At 46.8% G+C, this 17,300-nt stretch overlaps 1 protein-coding gene across 7 annotated transcripts in view; it reads right to left on the bottom strand.

The window, feature by feature from the left end:
* Positions 1-3,293: 3,293 nt before the first annotated feature.
* The window catches only part of PHACTR4 (phosphatase and actin regulator 4), a 115,246-nt gene continuing 101,239 nt past the window's right edge, over positions 3,294-17,300 (bottom strand). For all 7 annotated transcript variants that reach the window (XM_058677748.1, XM_058677724.1, XM_058677733.1 and 4 more), the window contains 7 exons: positions 16,158-16,345; positions 15,123-15,276; positions 13,523-13,578; positions 10,894-10,955; positions 9,723-9,860; positions 7,038-7,114; positions 3,294-4,320 (listed from right to left, as the gene is read on the bottom strand). In XM_058677748.1, coding sequence (XP_058533731.1) covers positions 4,305-4,320; positions 7,038-7,114; positions 9,723-9,860; positions 10,894-10,955; positions 13,523-13,578; positions 15,123-15,276; positions 16,158-16,345 — 691 coding nt within the window. In that variant the 3' untranslated portion in view covers positions 3,294-4,304. The remainder of the gene's footprint in view (positions 4,321-7,037; positions 7,115-9,722; positions 9,861-10,893; positions 10,956-13,522; positions 13,579-15,122; positions 15,277-16,157; positions 16,346-17,300) is intronic.

The raw sequence follows: 17,300 nt of genomic DNA, 5'->3' as shown, positions 1-17,300 counted from the left end.
CCGGTGCTGTGCCGATCCAGAGCCAGGAGCCAGAAACTTCCTCCAGGTCTCCCATGCGGGTGCAGGGTCCCAAGGCTTTGGGCTGTCCTCCACTGCTTTCCCAGGCCACAAGCAGGGAGCCGGATGTGAAGTGGAGCTACCAGGATTAGAACCGGCGCCCATATGGGGTCCTGGTGTGTTTAAGGCGAGGACTTTAACTGCTAGGCCAAGGGGCCAGGCTTGTGACCCCTGGTTTTCCCTACAGGTCCACGAAGGTTGAAAGTGCACAGCACCTGGAAACTGAGGTCTGGGTTGTGTTTTGACTTCAGGGCGAGCCCCCCCCCCTTTTTTTTTTGCTGTGTTCTCATCTTTCATAAGATCTTCACTCATACTATATACATTCCCCACCCCCCTTTTTAGATTTATTTTTGCATTTAAAAAATTACTACTGGAAAAAAATTTTACACAAAGATAAAGATCTTCCATCTGTTGGTTCGCCCCCTCCCCCAATGGGTACAACAGCTACAGCTGCCGATCCAAAGCCAGAAGCTTCTCCTGGGTTCCCCATGTGAGCGCAGGGTCCCAAGGTCTTAGGCCATTCTCCACTGCTTTCCCAGGCCACAAGCAGGGAGCCGGGTGGGAAGTGGAGCAGCCGGGATTAGAACCAATGAACCACGCCGACACGGGACACTGTGCTTGGACGTGGAAGATTAATCCATCCTGTATTTGTTACAAGGCTCCTCCACCCTGTTAGTGTTTATGTGCTGGCGAGGAGCTGTGCAATGGCGGTCCTCTGGCCTGCTCCTCATCCAGAATTCCCTCACAGCACCAGCTCCTCCAGCCATTTAAAGAAAAACAAATTTGCATGGGTGGCAGGGGTCCAAGGACTTGAGCCACTGTGTGCTGCCTTCCCCAGGGAGCTGGACCAGAAGCAGGAGTCAGTACTTCCATCTGAGATGCAAGCAGTGTCCCAAGTGGTGGTTTTTGCTGTCACAGTGCCTGCCTCCAGAGCTGCCTTTATTTTTTTAAGATTTTATTTGAACAAAAAACGAAACCAAAGCGAAATAAAACAAAAGATTTTACGTGAAAGGCTTTTAGAGACAAAACAAAACAAAAACATTCTATTTGAAAGGCAATTGAAAGGTAGAGATCTTTATGCTCTGCCTCACTCCACAAAGAACTGCAAGGGGTGGGGCTGGGTGAGGCCTAAGCCAGGCGCTTCACCTGCATCTCCCCCACGGGTGGCAGGGATCCAAGCACTTGGGGCCCCTTTCTGCTGCTCTCCCAGGCACGTAAGCAGGGAGCTAGATTGGGAAGTGGAGCTGTCAAGATCTGATCCCCAATGCCAGTCCCTAGGTCTGATAATGGTTTTCCAAACCTCTTTCTTCTGGGGTGCAGTTAACCTAACCCCCACAGCCGAAATGCATGATTTCAGCAGCCACTGGGCACTGTGTTTCAGCACACAGCCTTCTCAAGACAGTTTAAACTGTAATTCTTGGGGGTTATTAGCAGACAGAACCCGCTGACAGGAAACATCCTGACTCACAGTTTGTCTTAACCCCTGATAAAAGGGTTGCGTGCTAAACAAGAGTCTGAGGTGACAAGTATGAAGTGAGTCACAACTAAGGCCACCTGGACTGAAACTGGGCTGCTTGGCACAAAGGAAGTCACCAAATCCCGGCTGTGTCTGGGTGTGGTCGATCTGTGGAACAGTCGTCACATGGTCGAGGGACAAATTCGCAGCGGGCCAGCCAAGTGGGATGTGTAGAGCAATTACATGACATGCTGTGACCTTGGTCTTGTCACGGTGAAGTGAGTGCACTTGCCCCGCAGGTAAGGGGTGGCTCAGGGGTACAGGATCCGGGAAATGCAGGGGTCATGCCTGGATCTCCTCTCGGAGGGGGTCTGTGCAACCACAGAACGGACCCTCACCCACCAGTACACAAAATGTCCTGATTACTCTCCCATCTGATTGCAGCCATTGGCGCTGTTCTAGGTGTAAAGCTGGCTCAAATCTTTTAGAATAGTCATGCCTAAGAAACACCCCACACCAGGATTGTACAGTTTGGCATTTTAAAATTCTAAAATACTTTAATAATTACTACTGGTGGAAAGACTGATATACAACATAATGATTTATTTAACAAGGAGGGTCTGTACATCAGGGAATCATCTCAAAGTACACCAGGCTTTTATTTATTTATTTTATACATAATGATTGTTTCTGTGACAGTACCCATTTATACAGAAAGGGAACATGAAATCCATTTTTATGTACATGACACCTAAATAAACACCTGAAAAGACTTGATCTCGAGTGTCCTGTTTCAAGAACATGAGATGAAAACTCATCCAGATTCCTTGGTGGCATGTGGAAGGAGGACAAGTGGGTCAGGAAAACAAGTCCTGTTTCAAGGTTGGCACATTGAGGGAAGGCAGGCAGTGGAAGGATTTGAAAAACATTCTGGGCCACAGAGGTTGCAGGTGTACACCAAGCGGACCCCAAACTGTATCAGACCAGGTAGCCGTTCCTGTGCGGCCAGCTTGTATTCTACCGATGAACAGACTCACTGCTGACCTCTTAAGTCAGGGCACGTGCACCGAGTGCAAGATGCACCGTGGTGTTGTCTCCGTAGCCAGAAACACCTGTCACTCAGCACTCCAAATCCTTCCTGTTCCCGCAGACAAGACACTACATTTTAAGGCCACTTTAGCTTTTATGTTTTAACCTGATATTCTGATTCTTTAGTGAGTGTTAAATAGACAGGAAAGGATGAAAATCTAATGAAAAATACATACAGAACAAATGCAAAATCAATCATTAGAAATCTACAAAATAACCACAATGCCCTAAACATCAAGTGAAAGAAAAAGCCACAGTCCGGTTAGAAGTTATTCTTTCCCACTTATAGTCTGGTTAGGAATTAGACGGAAAAAAAGTGAGGCTGATTGGTTTTCAATAAAAATAAAAAATTTGTTTTAAGAAATCATATTCATATATTTATAAATACAAAAGGGAGTGGGCTGGGCTGCCACCCAGGTAACCAACCATACTGGCTATTGCATGGCTGACAAGGGCTGAGTGGGGGTGGAAGCTCCCCAAGGGCGGGAGGAGGTCCAGGGCTGGCGGCAGGGGGCCGGGGTTGGTGGGAGGAGGTCCAGGGCTGGCGGCAGGGGGCCGGGGTTGCTGGGAGGAGATCTAGGGCTGGCGGCAGGAGGCCAGGGTTGGTGGGAGGAGGTCCAGGGCTGGCGGCAGGAGGCCAGGGTTGGTGGGAGGAGGTCCAGGGCTAGCAGGAGGAGGTCCAGGGCTGGCGGCAGGCGGGCCAGTGCAACAGCAGAGGGCACACAGCACCGGGAAGGAGGAGCAGGGGCTGCATCAAGCCTGCTCATGCTTCTCACAGACCTGCTCCCGTGGCTGACCCCTCATCCCTTAGAGCTGTGGTGAGATTCCGGCTGGAGAGTGGGGCCAGCGGCCCACAGATGTGCCCATAGAGCTGCCACAGCTCCACTTTCTAGAGGGATGCATGGCAGCACTGCTTGGAGGTAACACAAATACCAGAGCCACTGGTCAGTTTTTGGCCAAGTTGGCATCAATAATAAGGCCTTTCCTTGTTTCTGTATGTAGAAAAGATACATGTTTTTCATTTAACCAACTTGGATTCTGGTTGCAGCTCAGACTATTTATGACAAGCAAAACAACGTTCCTATGACACCCTCCAGAGCACTTATACATAGAAGCCAGGCTGATGGAAGAGCAGCAGGTCAGAGCCTGACCAGCCCCAGGCTCGGGCGCCTGCAGAGGACCACAGTGCTACTTTCCAGCAGGCTTGGTGCCTGCTTTCAGCTGGCATGCCGGCATGGGACAAAGGCATCCCTCGAGGTGGCCGCTCCGTTGTGGAAGGACCCCCAGAAGGTTCTTGCCACTACTGGCTTCCCTGATGGCTGTTTCATGCCTGCACAGAACCCAGGCAGGGCAGGTAAGGTTAACAGTACATACTGAGAACAGTCACCAGAGGGTGAGGGGGGCAGGGAGCCAATGAAACCCAGAACAGGCAAGTGGCCCAGAATGCTGGTGGCCAGGCAGGTAAGCTGGAACACGGAAAAGCTCAATAGCACCGACAGAGGGTTCCCTTTTGCCCCCAGGGCAGCACAGAGAACCCCATCCAGTGAAATGCTACATTCATACAAGCGTTGTTCATCCCACAACAGTTCTGGGGGTGCAGAGAAGTGCTGAAGTCCCTTCCACATGTCACCCTGGAGACAGAAGCAGCAAAGCAGCCTTGAGCGCGGGGACAGGTCATCCAGCTCCTCTCTCACACTCAATCTCATGGACGATGGTAGCTAAAACACATGACCAAGAAGACAGCAGGTTACCAGGTAACAGTAAATTGCTACACTGTTATTGCATATTGAGAATGAAATCTTGTAGCCTAATTTTTTTGGTGTGTGTGTTTGTGTAGTTTTTGTTTTATGCTATTTTTTTTATTGGAAAGGCAGATTTACACAGAGAAGCCAGAGAGCCAAAGATTTCCATCTTCCCCAAATGGCCACACTGGCTACAGATGAGCTGATCCAAAGCCAGGAGCCACCTCCTCCAGATCTTCCAATGGGTTCAGGGTTCCAAGGCCTTGGGCTATCCTCTGTTGCTTTCCAGTAGCCTAATGTCTTTGATTATTTATTTTGCAAGTCAGAGAAAGGCAGAGGTGAGAAGAGGGGAGGGAAGGGAGACAGAGGTCCTCCGTCCACTGGTTCATTCCCCAGATGGCCACCACAGCCGGCACTGGGCCAGGCTTCTCTACCACCACTTCCTCCCTAAATTTCCTCCTTCAATTGCTCTCCCAGACAATGTTGTTATGGTTTCCTTTGTCTATCCTTCCCCAGTCATCCATGACTTTCTTTTTTTCCATTAGTATATTTGAAAGGTGGAGTTATAGAGAGGAGAGACAAGTGGGTGGGGGAAAAGAGAGGAAGTGGGGGACAGGGAGAGTGAGAGTGAGCAAGGGAGAGAACTTCCATCCACTGGTCCACTCCCCAAATGGCCTCAATGATCGGAGTAGAGTTGACCTGACACTGGGATCCTGGAGCTTCCTCCAGGTCCCCCATATGGATGCAGTGGCCCAAGGACCTGAGTAATCCTTTGCTGCCTGCCTAGTCCAGAAGCATGTAGCTGGATCAGAAGTGGAGCAGCCAGGACTCGAACCAGTGCCTGTATGGGATGTCTGCCCCAAAGATGGGAGCTTAGCCTACTATATTACAGTGTGGGTCCCTCCATTTGTATCTTTAAACCTACTTTTCCTTCTGGACTCTAGGCTGAATATTTCCCTTCTAGGCATCTCCAACTCAAAGTGTCAGAGGACATCAAAGTTGACGTGGGTAACTGATTTTCCACTTTGCTGTGCACATCAGAGTGCTGGTTCAAGTCCTGGCTGCTCTACTTCTGGTCCAGTTTTTTGCTGATGCACCTGGGGAAGCAGCAGGAGATGCCCAAGTGTTTGGGCCCCTAGCGTCCATGTGGGAGACCTGGATCAAGTTTCTGCACTGGCTTTGGCCTAACTCAGCCGTGGCTGCCATGGCTATCTGGGAAGTGAACCAGAAGACTGAATGTTTTTCTACTTCTCTCCTTCTCTATGTAGCAGCCTTTCAAATCAATGAAATGATTCTTAACAAAACAAAACAAAACAAAACTCAAATTGGTTAAAAACAAATACTCTGAAACTCCTTCAAGACAAATACTCTGCCTTGTTCCCTGCTCCTACGGATCTAACAATGTACCAGGAACCTTCAAAAAGTTTATCTATCGGGCTTGGCGCCATAGCCTAATGGCTAAAGTCCTTGCCTTGCATGTGTCAGGATCCCATATGGGTGCCAGTTAGTATCCAAGCTGCTCCACTTCCCTTCCAGCTCCCTGCTTGTGGCCCAAAACCTTGGGACCTGCACCCATGCGGAAGAAGCTCCTGGCTCCAGATTGGCTCAGCACCAACTATTGCGGCCACTTGGGGAGTGAACCACCAGATGGAATATCTTCTTCTGTTTCTCCTTCACTCTGTAAATCTGACTTTCCCATAAAAAGAAAAAAAATCTTTAAAAAAAAAGTTTATTTACTTGAAGGGCAGCGTTACAAAGGCATGGGGAGAGATTTCGTCTCTCTGCTGGTCCGTTCCCCAAACAGCAGGAGGCAGGAGCCCAGAACTCCAGGGGCCCGAGCACTTGGACCACACTTCACTGCTTTTCCCAGGACATTAGCAGGAAGCTGGATTGGAAGTGGGGCAACTTGAACACAAAATGACAATCAATCACTGGGATACTGGTGTGGCAGGTGGCAGCTTAACCTAGTCTACCACAGTGCCAACTACCTGAGGAACTCTGAAGTGCTTGAATAGTTACCATGATCTGTGCCTGCAGTGTCTTCCAAGTCAATCTCCTCTACCTTCCACCACAGTTTTCCCATCTAGACTGCCACTACGCTCACTATGACTATTCTACCTGGCTTCCTTGCGGCCAGCCTCTTCAATCTTCCTGAGAGCTTTTTGGAACACACAGAATTCCTGCTCGTGAACGCAATGGTTCCAACCAGGACAGCCAGGATCCAGTGTTGGGACTCAGCTTCCCCTGACCCTCTGCCTCAGGCATGTTTTCTGTTCCTCAGGACACTGCGCACTGTCCTTTTATCGCGGCCTTGCTGACGTGGGTGCTGCCGCACGCCATGTTCTTTTCTCCCTTCCTGGTCAGGTAAGTTCCCGGACAATCTGATCAGCATCATGTTCCAGGGGACTCTTAGCTCTGCTCCGTGTGCTGCAGTACTTTATTACTGCTACTAACGACAACACAAGCGGCCAACGGCCAGCACGGCTTCACCTAGGACACAGTGCTGGTCCAAACTGCATCCTAGTGAACTGCTCAGGCCACCGGGCTCTCCTTCCCTGCTCCGAATGGAGACTGCTGGCAACCAGCGCTGAGCTAACAACACCCTTAAGAGTTCTCTTCGGAACCCCTCTGGTTTGTTCACTTTTGGGTGAGGTGCAGCTTAGCTGACAGTATTTGGGTCTTCTGGGTCTTACCGTGTGAAATGTTTGCTCTCTTCATGAACCTCCATTTCCGAGCTTTTAAATTCATTTAATTCTTTTCTTATGGCAGCCTGCGGGGTAGAAACACAACTGGCTCAGCACCTTTCCTGCATGAATACAGCAGCCTGACTTGCCATGATTTACCACCATGCCTGGCTCTGAGTCACTGCAATCCTGGCAGGTGACACACACAGGGCAAGGGAGCTGGGCTGGCACAGGGTGCCCAGCTCGGAGTCCAGTCACACACCACTGTCCCTGATGCCATTCACTGAACTGTGAAGCCAAAACTTCACAGTTTTAAGTTAGAGTAAAAGACTTTGTAACCGCAGAGCCTTCAGAGTAGGAAAATATGCTTTCTCCATGATCAAAGAGAAATGTGAATACTTCATATGCCACCCAAATGCCCTTCCACCCCATAGCACCACTGTAAGGGTGTGTTCTGAGCAGCTACTTGCTGGGCTGGCTGAGACAGTTGTGTCCCATGAGGAGTGCGTGGGACTGAGGCTGGCTCCCGATAACCCATCTGCACCTCCTACAGACTCTGGGAGGCAATGAGGACGACTCAAATAACTGCGTTCCTGACACACACGTGAGACCCGAGTTGAGTTCCAGGTTCCTAGCGCTGGACTGGCTCAAGTGATAGAAGGCACTTATGGTCATGTGGGACGTGAACAAAGTAGACTGACCTTGATATCTCTGTCTCATATAAATTTAAAGCACTTTTTGAGAAGAAAAATTCAAAAAATATTTTATCATTCAGAAAACTGTCATAAAAAGATTTATTTATTTGTATTTGAAAGGCAGGATTAGAAAGAGAAATCTTCCATCACTGGTTTACTGCCCAGATGGCTGCAATGACCGGAGCTGAGCTGATTCAAAGCAGAGAGTCAGGAGCTTTGAATCCGTGAGGGTGCAGGCACCCAAGGACTCGCGCCATCCTTTGCTGCTTTTCTAGGTCATAAGCATGGAGTTGGTTTGGAAACAAAGCAGCCAGAACTCTAACTGGTGTCCATATGGGATGCTGCTGTGGCAGGTGGAGGCTAAGGCCTATTATGCCATAGTGCCAGCGCCCTCAAAAAACTTTTTTTTAAATGCACTTTATTTCCTTCTAGTTTTAAACTGTGATATAGCAGTGTCATTTAAAAAAAATTATTTTAATTGGAAAGACAGCTTATAGGGAGGACAGACAGAAAGTGCTTCAGTCTGCTGGTACATTCCCCAATGGCTACGAAGGCCAGAACCAAGCCGATCTGAAACCAGGAGCCAAGAGCTTTTTCCAGGTCTCCCATGCAGTTGTAGGGTCCCAAGACTTTGGGCCATCCTCCACTGCTTTCCCAGGCTATTAGCAGGGAGCTAAATGGGAAGTGGAACAGCCGGTACTCAAATTGGTGCCCATACAGGATGCCAGCACTTGCGAGAGGAGAACTAGCCAAGTAAGTCATTGCGTCAGGCACTAAAGCTTTAATCTAATGACTCTACCTACAATACTGAAAGAAAAAGAAACTACCAGGCCTGGAGTGATGGTTCAATGGCTAAATCCTTACCTTGTAGGAACTGCGATCCCATATGGGTGCCAGTTCATGTCCTGGCTGCTCTACTTCCCATCCAACTCCCTACTTATGGCCTGGGAAAGCACTAAATGATGGGTCAAAGCCTTGGAAACCCAGAAGAAGGTCCTGTAAATTTGCTTTCCTAATAAAAATAAAATAAATCTTAAAAAAAAAGTTTCCGTGGTAGCCTAGCGGCTGAAGTCCTCGCTTTACACGTGCTGGGATCCCATAGGGGTGTTGGTTCTAATCCCAGAAGCCCTGCTTCCCATCCAGCTCCCTGCTTATGGCCTGGGAAAGCAGGCCTTGGGATTCTGAACGCACATGGGAGACCTGGAAGAAGTTCCTGTCTCCTGGCTTCAGGTCAGCTCAGCTCTGGCTGTTATGGCAGCTTGAGGAGTGGAACAACCAATGCCAAGATCTTTTTCTCTGTCCTTCTCTCTGTAAAATTGACTTTCCAATAACAATATATATATTTTAAAGTTTTATTTATGTGAAAAGCAGAGTGACAGAGAGGGAGAGACACACACAGAGAGACCTTCTATCCTTAGAGTGAGCTATGCCAAAGGCAGGGAGCCAGGGGCTGCATTTGGGTGTCCCCTGGGAGCGGCAGGCACCCAACAGGTGCTGTCTCCAGGTGCATTAGTACAAGCTGGATCAGAAACAGAGTGGTTGGGACTTGAACTAGGCACCCCAACGAGATGTGGGCATCTCAAGTGACCACTTCATCACTGTGCCAAATATATATCACAGGTCTCACATAGTCATTCAGTGTAGCAATCCTTAGTCTTTCAATTGAAGTGTTTAGATTCTAAAATTTTAATATGTGTTGAATGAATCCTAAGGTACTGTTCACATGATTGAAGAGGCTGGGAGTCTGAAATGTGCTGGGCCGAGTGGCAGGCACTCTGGATGGAGATGCGGGCATCCCAAGTGGTGATAATGCTGTATTTCATGACAGTGCCCCCGATTTGAAATTCAACATTTTATCAGTACCCAAAGCTTCGTTGATGGTTTCCCCTTCGTTAGAATCTTGTAGTCTTTAAATAAAAGAAAGAAAAAAAAAAGAGAACACCTGAAAAAGGAAGAGAAAAGGTAAAGAGAGAACTTGTGAGTATTTTCCACCATTTACCTTGTCAGCAGGAGTCAGTTTGGTCCAAGGTTTGTCAGCCCGCCGGTCATAATCCTGAGCATCTGTTACCTCCACGTATTCGTTAAACCTCAGAATCTTCCTGGCCAGGAGCTCAGCCACAGTTGGCCTTTGACTGAGCTGAAAGAAATGGAGCCAGGGGTGAGGCATCACCCTTGTATTCAGGTCACTTCCCCACGAGTGCTGCAGCCTCTGCCGCCCTGGCATCACCAGCGGCTTTCAACACTCCTGGTCCGTGGGTCCCACCTCCCGAGGTCACACATCAGCAATTTCTTTTTTCTTTTATTTATTTATTTTGTTTCTTTTTTAAAGCACCTTGATGTATGGCTAAGATGAGAACTAGTATAATCCAGCCCTTTAACACACACAGACATCGTCTGGGGTCTGGTTAATGCAGATTCTGATTGTGGAGCCTTGGCTGCAGCCTGAGGCTCAAGGATCTCTCAGAAACTCCCCGGTCGGGCCAACACTGATCCAGGGATGACATTCTGGGGATCAAGGTTCTTGTAAGTTTTATTTCAAATGAAAAATGCTTAAGGCAGTAGATTCTATAGCAAGTTACGGTCTAAGAGGGTTCAGTATGTTCAATCTGAATTATCAAGAATAATCTCTCCTCCTGCGGAGGGAAGAAGTGGAAAAGATACAGATCCCACAGTTCTCCCGGGAGTTTTTAAAAATATATCTTAAGAAAGACATTAACAGAAATATAGGAAACAGTTTCAGAATTATGGTAAGAAGGAAAGCAGAAAGGGATTAATTTCAGCTAAAAAATTAATATAGGTCTATACTAACTGATCTGGGACCAAGGAGAAAATCAATGATGGTATCTGATACTTCTTAGCTACTTCTCAGATCCTACCATTGGCTGCACACTCCAGTATATTCCACATTCCCAATAGGGACTGCATCAGGATACCACATCTGCCAAATGAAAGGGCAGCATTTATCCAGGTATTTACTGAACACCTTCATGTGCCAGCACTTTTTGAAATATTGGAAACAGAAGACAAAAGCTCTTGATCACATACTGTTTTCTATATTTGCATCCTGGATTATGTTTTCATAGAGATCTCTGGCATCAGAAGTTAAATTCATTTCTAGGTAAGAGACACTGCGGGCAGACAGCATGAGACTGCACACACAGGAATGGTACCTTTCTAGTGAGGCGACGTTTGATCTCTCGTTTTTCGGCCTGACGATCAGCTTCATTTTTAGCTGTGATTGACAGAAATAATTAGTTTAAAGTGGCAATATGCATATCAAACTTTTTTTTAGATGTATTTATTTTTATTGGAAGGTTATATACATATAGAGGAGGAGAGACAAAGCAAAAGATTTTCTGTCCGCTGATTCACTCCCCAAGTGGGCATAACAGCTGGAGCTGAGCCTATCTGAAACCAGGAGCCAGGAACTTCTTTCGGGTCTCCCATGCAGGTGCAGGATGCCAGGCTGTCCTCAAACGCTCTCCCAAGCCACAAGCAGGGAGCTGGATTGGAAGTGGGGCTGCTGCAATTAGAATTGGTGCCCATATGGGATCCTGGCAAGTGCAAGGCAAGGTCTCCCATGCAAGTGCAGGATCCCAAGGCTGTCCTTAACCACTCTCCCAGGCCACAAGCAGGGAGCTGGATTGGAAGCAGGGCTGCCACAATTAGAACTGGCACCCATATGGGATCCTGGCAAGGGCAAGGCAAGGATTTTAGGCACTAGGCTACTGTGCTGGGCCCTGCATATCAAACTTTCAAAATAGTTTTTTTTTTTTAAGATTTATTTATTTTATTACAAAGTCAGATATAAAGAGAGGAGGAGAGACAGAGAGGAAGATCCTCCGTCCGATGTTTCACTCCCCAAGTGAGCTGCAACGGCCGGTGCTGCACCGATCCGAAGCCGGGAACCAGGAGCCTTCTCCGGGTCTTCCACGCAGGTGCAGGGTCCCAAGGCATTGGGCCGTCCTCGACTGCCCTCCCCGGCCACAAGCAGGGAGCTGGATGGGAAGTGGAGCTGCCAGGATTAGAACCGGCACCCATATGGGATCCCGGGGCGTTCAAGGCGAGGACTTCAGCTGCTAGGCCATGTCGCCGGGCCCTCTCAAACTTTTAAAATAGTTATACCACAAGTATCTTTCATAGGTCTAAATCAGAATAAATATTACCTTTGAGGATGGGTAACATACAAAGTTTTCTTATTGGATATAGTAAAAAAGTTAAGAACCACAGCTCAAAAAAATGTGGTACCAAACCTACATTTTTATTGCCCACGAGCTAAGAATGGACAATGGAGAGCATATCTAGTTCTGTTAAGTGTCTACAAAGCCTTCCACACTTAAAAATTTATTAACTGGGGGGGGGGTGGCATTGTGAGTGAGGCTTCTGCCTGTGATGTTAGCATCCCATTTGGTCACTGGTTGAGTCCCAGCTGCTCCGCTTCTCACCTAGCTTCCTGCTAATGTGACTGGGAAAGCAGTGGAATGCATCTACCGCACCCATGTAGATGACCTAGAAGAAGCTCCTGGCTTCAGCCTAGTCCAGCCCCTAATGCTTTGGCCATCTGGTGGAGTGAACAAAGGAAAAAAAGTCTCTTTTTGTAACTCTGTCTTTGAAATAGATACATCTTTTAAAAAAAAATTACTGACTGGGCTGTGTATATCCAACAGTGCTGACTGGATGGACAGGTCAGCTGAGCATGCAAACAAGGAATCCTAGGGTAGCCCATGCCACTCCAGTGAGGAGGAACTAGGGAGCTAATTAGCCATGTGGCCACAGGGGCCCAGCTGGTGACTAGAGAACTAACAAAGTCCCAGGGCTGAGAGCCACAGGAGGATGCTGCAATTGGGACTTGCTTTGGGTCTCTCCTCAGACTCCACTAGAAACACAAGTGTCTTCATACACACAGCCACCACTTTAGCTCCCTGCAGACAGAGAAGTCGGAGCATTTCTCCCAAACATGGTCAAGTCCTCCCAAATGCCCGCGGCAGTCCCAGCATCCCGTGAGAGCATTCAGACACAGAAACCACCGTGTCCAGTACACTCCAGTGATGGCATTTCCCAAAGGCCTTCAGGGGAAGACCTCAAGAGCCCTAGCCTGGATGACACAATCACCCGAGCCCTATGTAGGGCTGACACTCCTCTTCTTGCTGAGGTTTAGGGTTAAAAGTTGACCAAGATCTGGGATCACCTCAAAATTTCTTTGGGGATCTCCCCAATCGAACTAATGGAGTCAGAACCCCAATCATGAAGAGAAGTGCAGGTTCCATGGTCTGCCACGGAGTGCAAGTGCCAGAGCTAAGCCTCTTCAGAGGCTCAGACGGAGCAGTGGACAGCATAACCAGGTGCACATGGAGGATATGGCAGTCTATTGGAACCCGCAGAGGACACCTGGTACCACAACAGAGGATAGATCAAATCAATCAACGACCCCAGCCATATGTTGGCAGCGAAAAACTGGGCAAACGGAGACTCTAAGATGGATTATGTCGATCAGTGGATTCTGCAGCGACTTCATCATGCTTGGAATGGTGAGATTGGCAGCGATTCATAACTGGTGAACTATCAAAACCACTTGAGCAAGACCCTTGGAGCACGCCCCACATCGCGGACCTGGGATGGGTGGGACTTCTCCCTTTATCTCCCCCTTTACCCCAGATACAGGAAAGAAACAATGTGGAAATAATAGTCTAACCCATTTTCCTGTAGCCCTTGACCCTTTGTGCCCTAATTAACTATGTAAAGATTATAAAAAAAAAAGTCGACAAAGAACAGACAGCTTTACTTCCTAGATGGACTCACGTTGCAGTATATTTCGCTGCTCTAATTCTTCTGGGGTTGGTCTTTGACTCAGTCGTCTAAAAAGAAAAAGAGGTGATATCTGTGTTAAACTTCCTAATCTTGTTTAGACTGATTTTACTTTGGTTACAATTTATATTAGCCCCATGCACAGCAAACCAATACATATTCAAATTGATATATTTCAAAAGTAATTTTCACATCGAAAATCCCAACACAGGTATCACATCACACACACTCACACACACACACACACCCAGGACTCCGAGCTAGCTCTGACCCCAGAAAGCACAATACTAGAAAGAAGCCTGGGTATCACACAAACACACACACACAGACACACACACACACACAAGCACAATACCAGAAAGAAGCCTGGTTGCTCTCCCTGGGCATCCTCATCTATACAAGAAGGTTTGGACTAGACAGGGCTTCCCCAAAACACCTGCCCTTTTTACAAGTCCTGGAAACTTTGCTAACAGCACAAATTCCGAAGGCATACTAATAGAAATTTTGATTCAGAAAATCAGGATAAAGACTGCGATTTAACATACATAAGTTTTGTATATGTATGTATAAGTATATATTTTTACATAAATAAAGAGACTAATGCTGCAGGACAGAAGGTTAAATGACCATCTAAGGTATCAGCATCCCATATGAGCCACAACTGGAGGCAAAGCTGCTTCACTTTTTTTAAAAAAAATTTATTTATTTTGATTGCAAAGTCAGATATACAGAGAGGAGGAGAGACAGAGAGGAAGATCTTCTGTCCAATGATTCACTCCCCAAGTGAGCACAACGGCCAGTGCTGAGCCCATCTGAACCCAGGAGCCAGGAGTTTCTTCCAGGTCTCCCACGTGGGTGCAGGGTCCCAAAGCTTTGGGCTGTCCTCAACTGCTTTCCCAGGCCACAAGCAGGGAGCTGGATGGGAAGCGAGGCTGCTGGGATTAGAACTGGTACCCATATGGTTTCCTGGCGCATTCAAGGTGAGCAGCTAGGTTACCGCACCGGGCCCCCTTTACAAATTCTTACAAGATATGTGCTTTGGTTTGAATATGATTGGGCCACTAAACTCATGTAGGACTTTAAACCCCAAAGTTGTAAGTTAATAGGTACTAGGAGAGTAGAAAGTTAATCCAACCATGGTCTTTCTAGGTGGGCTTGGCAGGAGAACTTTGGGCCCCTGAAAGCCCTTCTTGTGAGAGGGTTGTAAATGTCTGTGTGTGCCCAACTCTTCTGCTTTCTGAGTTGCCAGGTGGTCTCGTGCCTGCATACATATACCCTACAACTGCCATATGTCACCCTTGTCAGATGACAAATCAGTGGGGCTGTTCGTCCTTGGAAGTCTAATTTCCAACTCAAATAAACGATCCTTTATTTTTATGAAAAAATTTTTAGAAAGTTAGTTGCTCCAGGTATTTTAAACATAAAGAGAAAAATACCGATTCATACAATACTCAATTCGGTACATTATGTATTTTTAAGTTATACTGAAAATAACAAAAAACCAACACAAATGAATGCTTCACTACAAAATAAGGCTCTAATACATTTTCTGGCAGAATCAAATCAGACTCAGGCAATCTAAGCACAGGCCTACCGGATCAGTGTGTTTCCAATCTGGTGCCGAATTTCATTCCACTCCTCCTTGCTTTTATGAGGCCAAGGGTTCAAGTTCAACTCTGGTTCACTAGGTTTGTGGTTCAACTTCATGGCCAGTGTGTCTTTTCTCTTCACTTTGTTGGCCAGAGCACCTTGATGCAGGAGAAGAAAAAAAGGTTGAAGACATCTAAGAATGTCCTTAGTCCGATGGATTCAATGGATTTAGGTAGACAAAGACTATCCTCTCTTCGTATTTTTTGTCCTTAGTAAGAGTTGCTTGAGCAAATAGCATGAGACAGCTCTCTGACCTAAAACATAATGACTTTTGTATTACCATACCTTATAATCTATCTGTTTTAAAGACTTCTTTTCCAATTTTAGGAATTAGGATTTCTTTATTCGCAAAGGTATGTGGGCACAAATATGGTTTTTACTGTCTTCACTGTATGTATAGCAAGCTTATTAAACTGAAGGAAAGCATAACTTTTGTCTTTAATTTATAGTGCATGTGCTTGAAAATATCCTGATGTCAACAAAGTAACTGGCTTAGGAGGTCACTTATTTGAGAGAAACAGGCAGACAGAACTGATTCACTGGTTCATTCACCAAAGGTCCACAATGGCTAGGGCCACAGCAGGGGAAGCTGGGAGTCAGCAGCTCAATCCAAGTTTCTGACATCAGTGGGGACCCAATTACATAAGCAACACTTTCTGCCTCCCAGGATACATGGCAGGAGCTGAAGCCAGGTTTTGAACCGAGCCACTCCAACGTGTGATCGAAGCTACAGGCTAAACCTGCCCCAAGGTGAATACCTTTTAAATAAAAACCAGATAAAGACCTGGATTATTTAATTTACTTGGTTCCCTCCCATAGCATCTTCTAACAGGGAATACAGCAGGGACAAGGAGTTGGTACACAGGCTCCCAACATCAGAGGGCCATATGGTTTGACAGCAGAGGGGGCTCGTTTCCATTCATAAAGCAGCAAGTAGCTTTATCTGTACAATAATTTTCTCCGCCCCACCCTGTCTTACTCTGATGGCTTTCATCTTCATCCTCTTCATCCCGATACTGGATGGGACCCTCTGAGTCAGAGTCACTCTCCTTGCCTTCCTCTTCCTGCTGCAGACAGTGCGGCTGTGCAGGAGTGGCTGAGGTAGAGGTCATGTCTATGCTGAAGGCAGACGGGCAGAGCTGCTCCTCCTCTTCTTCATCGTCTGGACTAACACATGAACAAGATTACACTGTCTTTTCAGGAATGGATGATTGGTAGATAAGACGAAAGACTGAAATAACTACGAAAAAATCCATAATAAAAAATACCCTATAAACCCCTCCCAAAGCATTTGTCATTTTGCTAAGATATTTGTTAGTAGTTCAAACAGCTCAGGGTTCAAGTCCCAGGTGTATCAGTTATTAGGTACTGGTACTTTCCAGAACATCCAATTTCATCCTCACAAGTCTACAGAGTAGATCTGATTCTCATTTAGACAAGATAGTTGAAGCACAGAAATGTAAGTAACTACACTACTCCAGGCTGGGACTGGTAACACCGGCACGAGAACACAGGCTGCTTGCTCCAAGGTGAAGGCCCTTACGCACCATGTCATATATGCACTGCTCCCATGCCTCATGGATCACATAATGCTAGTGATTTTAATTTTTGTGCGTTTCCTTCACGAGCACTTAGAGGTGATGGCGTTCCCATCAGACTGCATAAAGCTTACGTTAGGGTAGTTGTAAAAAGTCAGACTGGAGAGAAGCCTTTCACTTGTAAAGCTTGGGAAGGTGTGGACTGTGATGTAATATTAAAATATTTCACATGCCGTATCATAAAATGATAATAACGATAATAATCGTAAAAAAGGACAAAAATATTTCAGATGCTAATATATTCATGTGAAATGTCATATATCTAACAATATACTGTTTCATGAGAAGTCTTAGTATCTTTTAAAAGATTTCTTTATTTTTGTTGGAAAGGCAGATCAGATTTACAGAGAGAAAAAGAGAGGAAGATCTTCAATTCGTTAGTTCGCTCCCCAAATGGCTGCAATAGCCAGAGCTGAGCCAGTCTGAAGCCAGGAGCCAGTAGCTTCTTCTGGGTCTCCAGCTTGAGTGCAGGATTCCAAGGGTTTGGGTCATGCTTTACTGCTTTCCCAGGCCATAGGCAGGGA

The sequence above is a fragment of the Ochotona princeps genome, chromosome 2, assembly GCF_030435755.1.
Source record: "Ochotona princeps isolate mOchPri1 chromosome 2, mOchPri1.hap1, whole genome shotgun sequence".
In the NCBI taxonomy this organism is placed as follows: domain Eukaryota; kingdom Metazoa; phylum Chordata; class Mammalia; order Lagomorpha; family Ochotonidae; genus Ochotona; species Ochotona princeps.
Note: the sequence above shows the minus strand (reverse complement) of the source record. Positions and strands in the feature narration are given on the sequence as shown.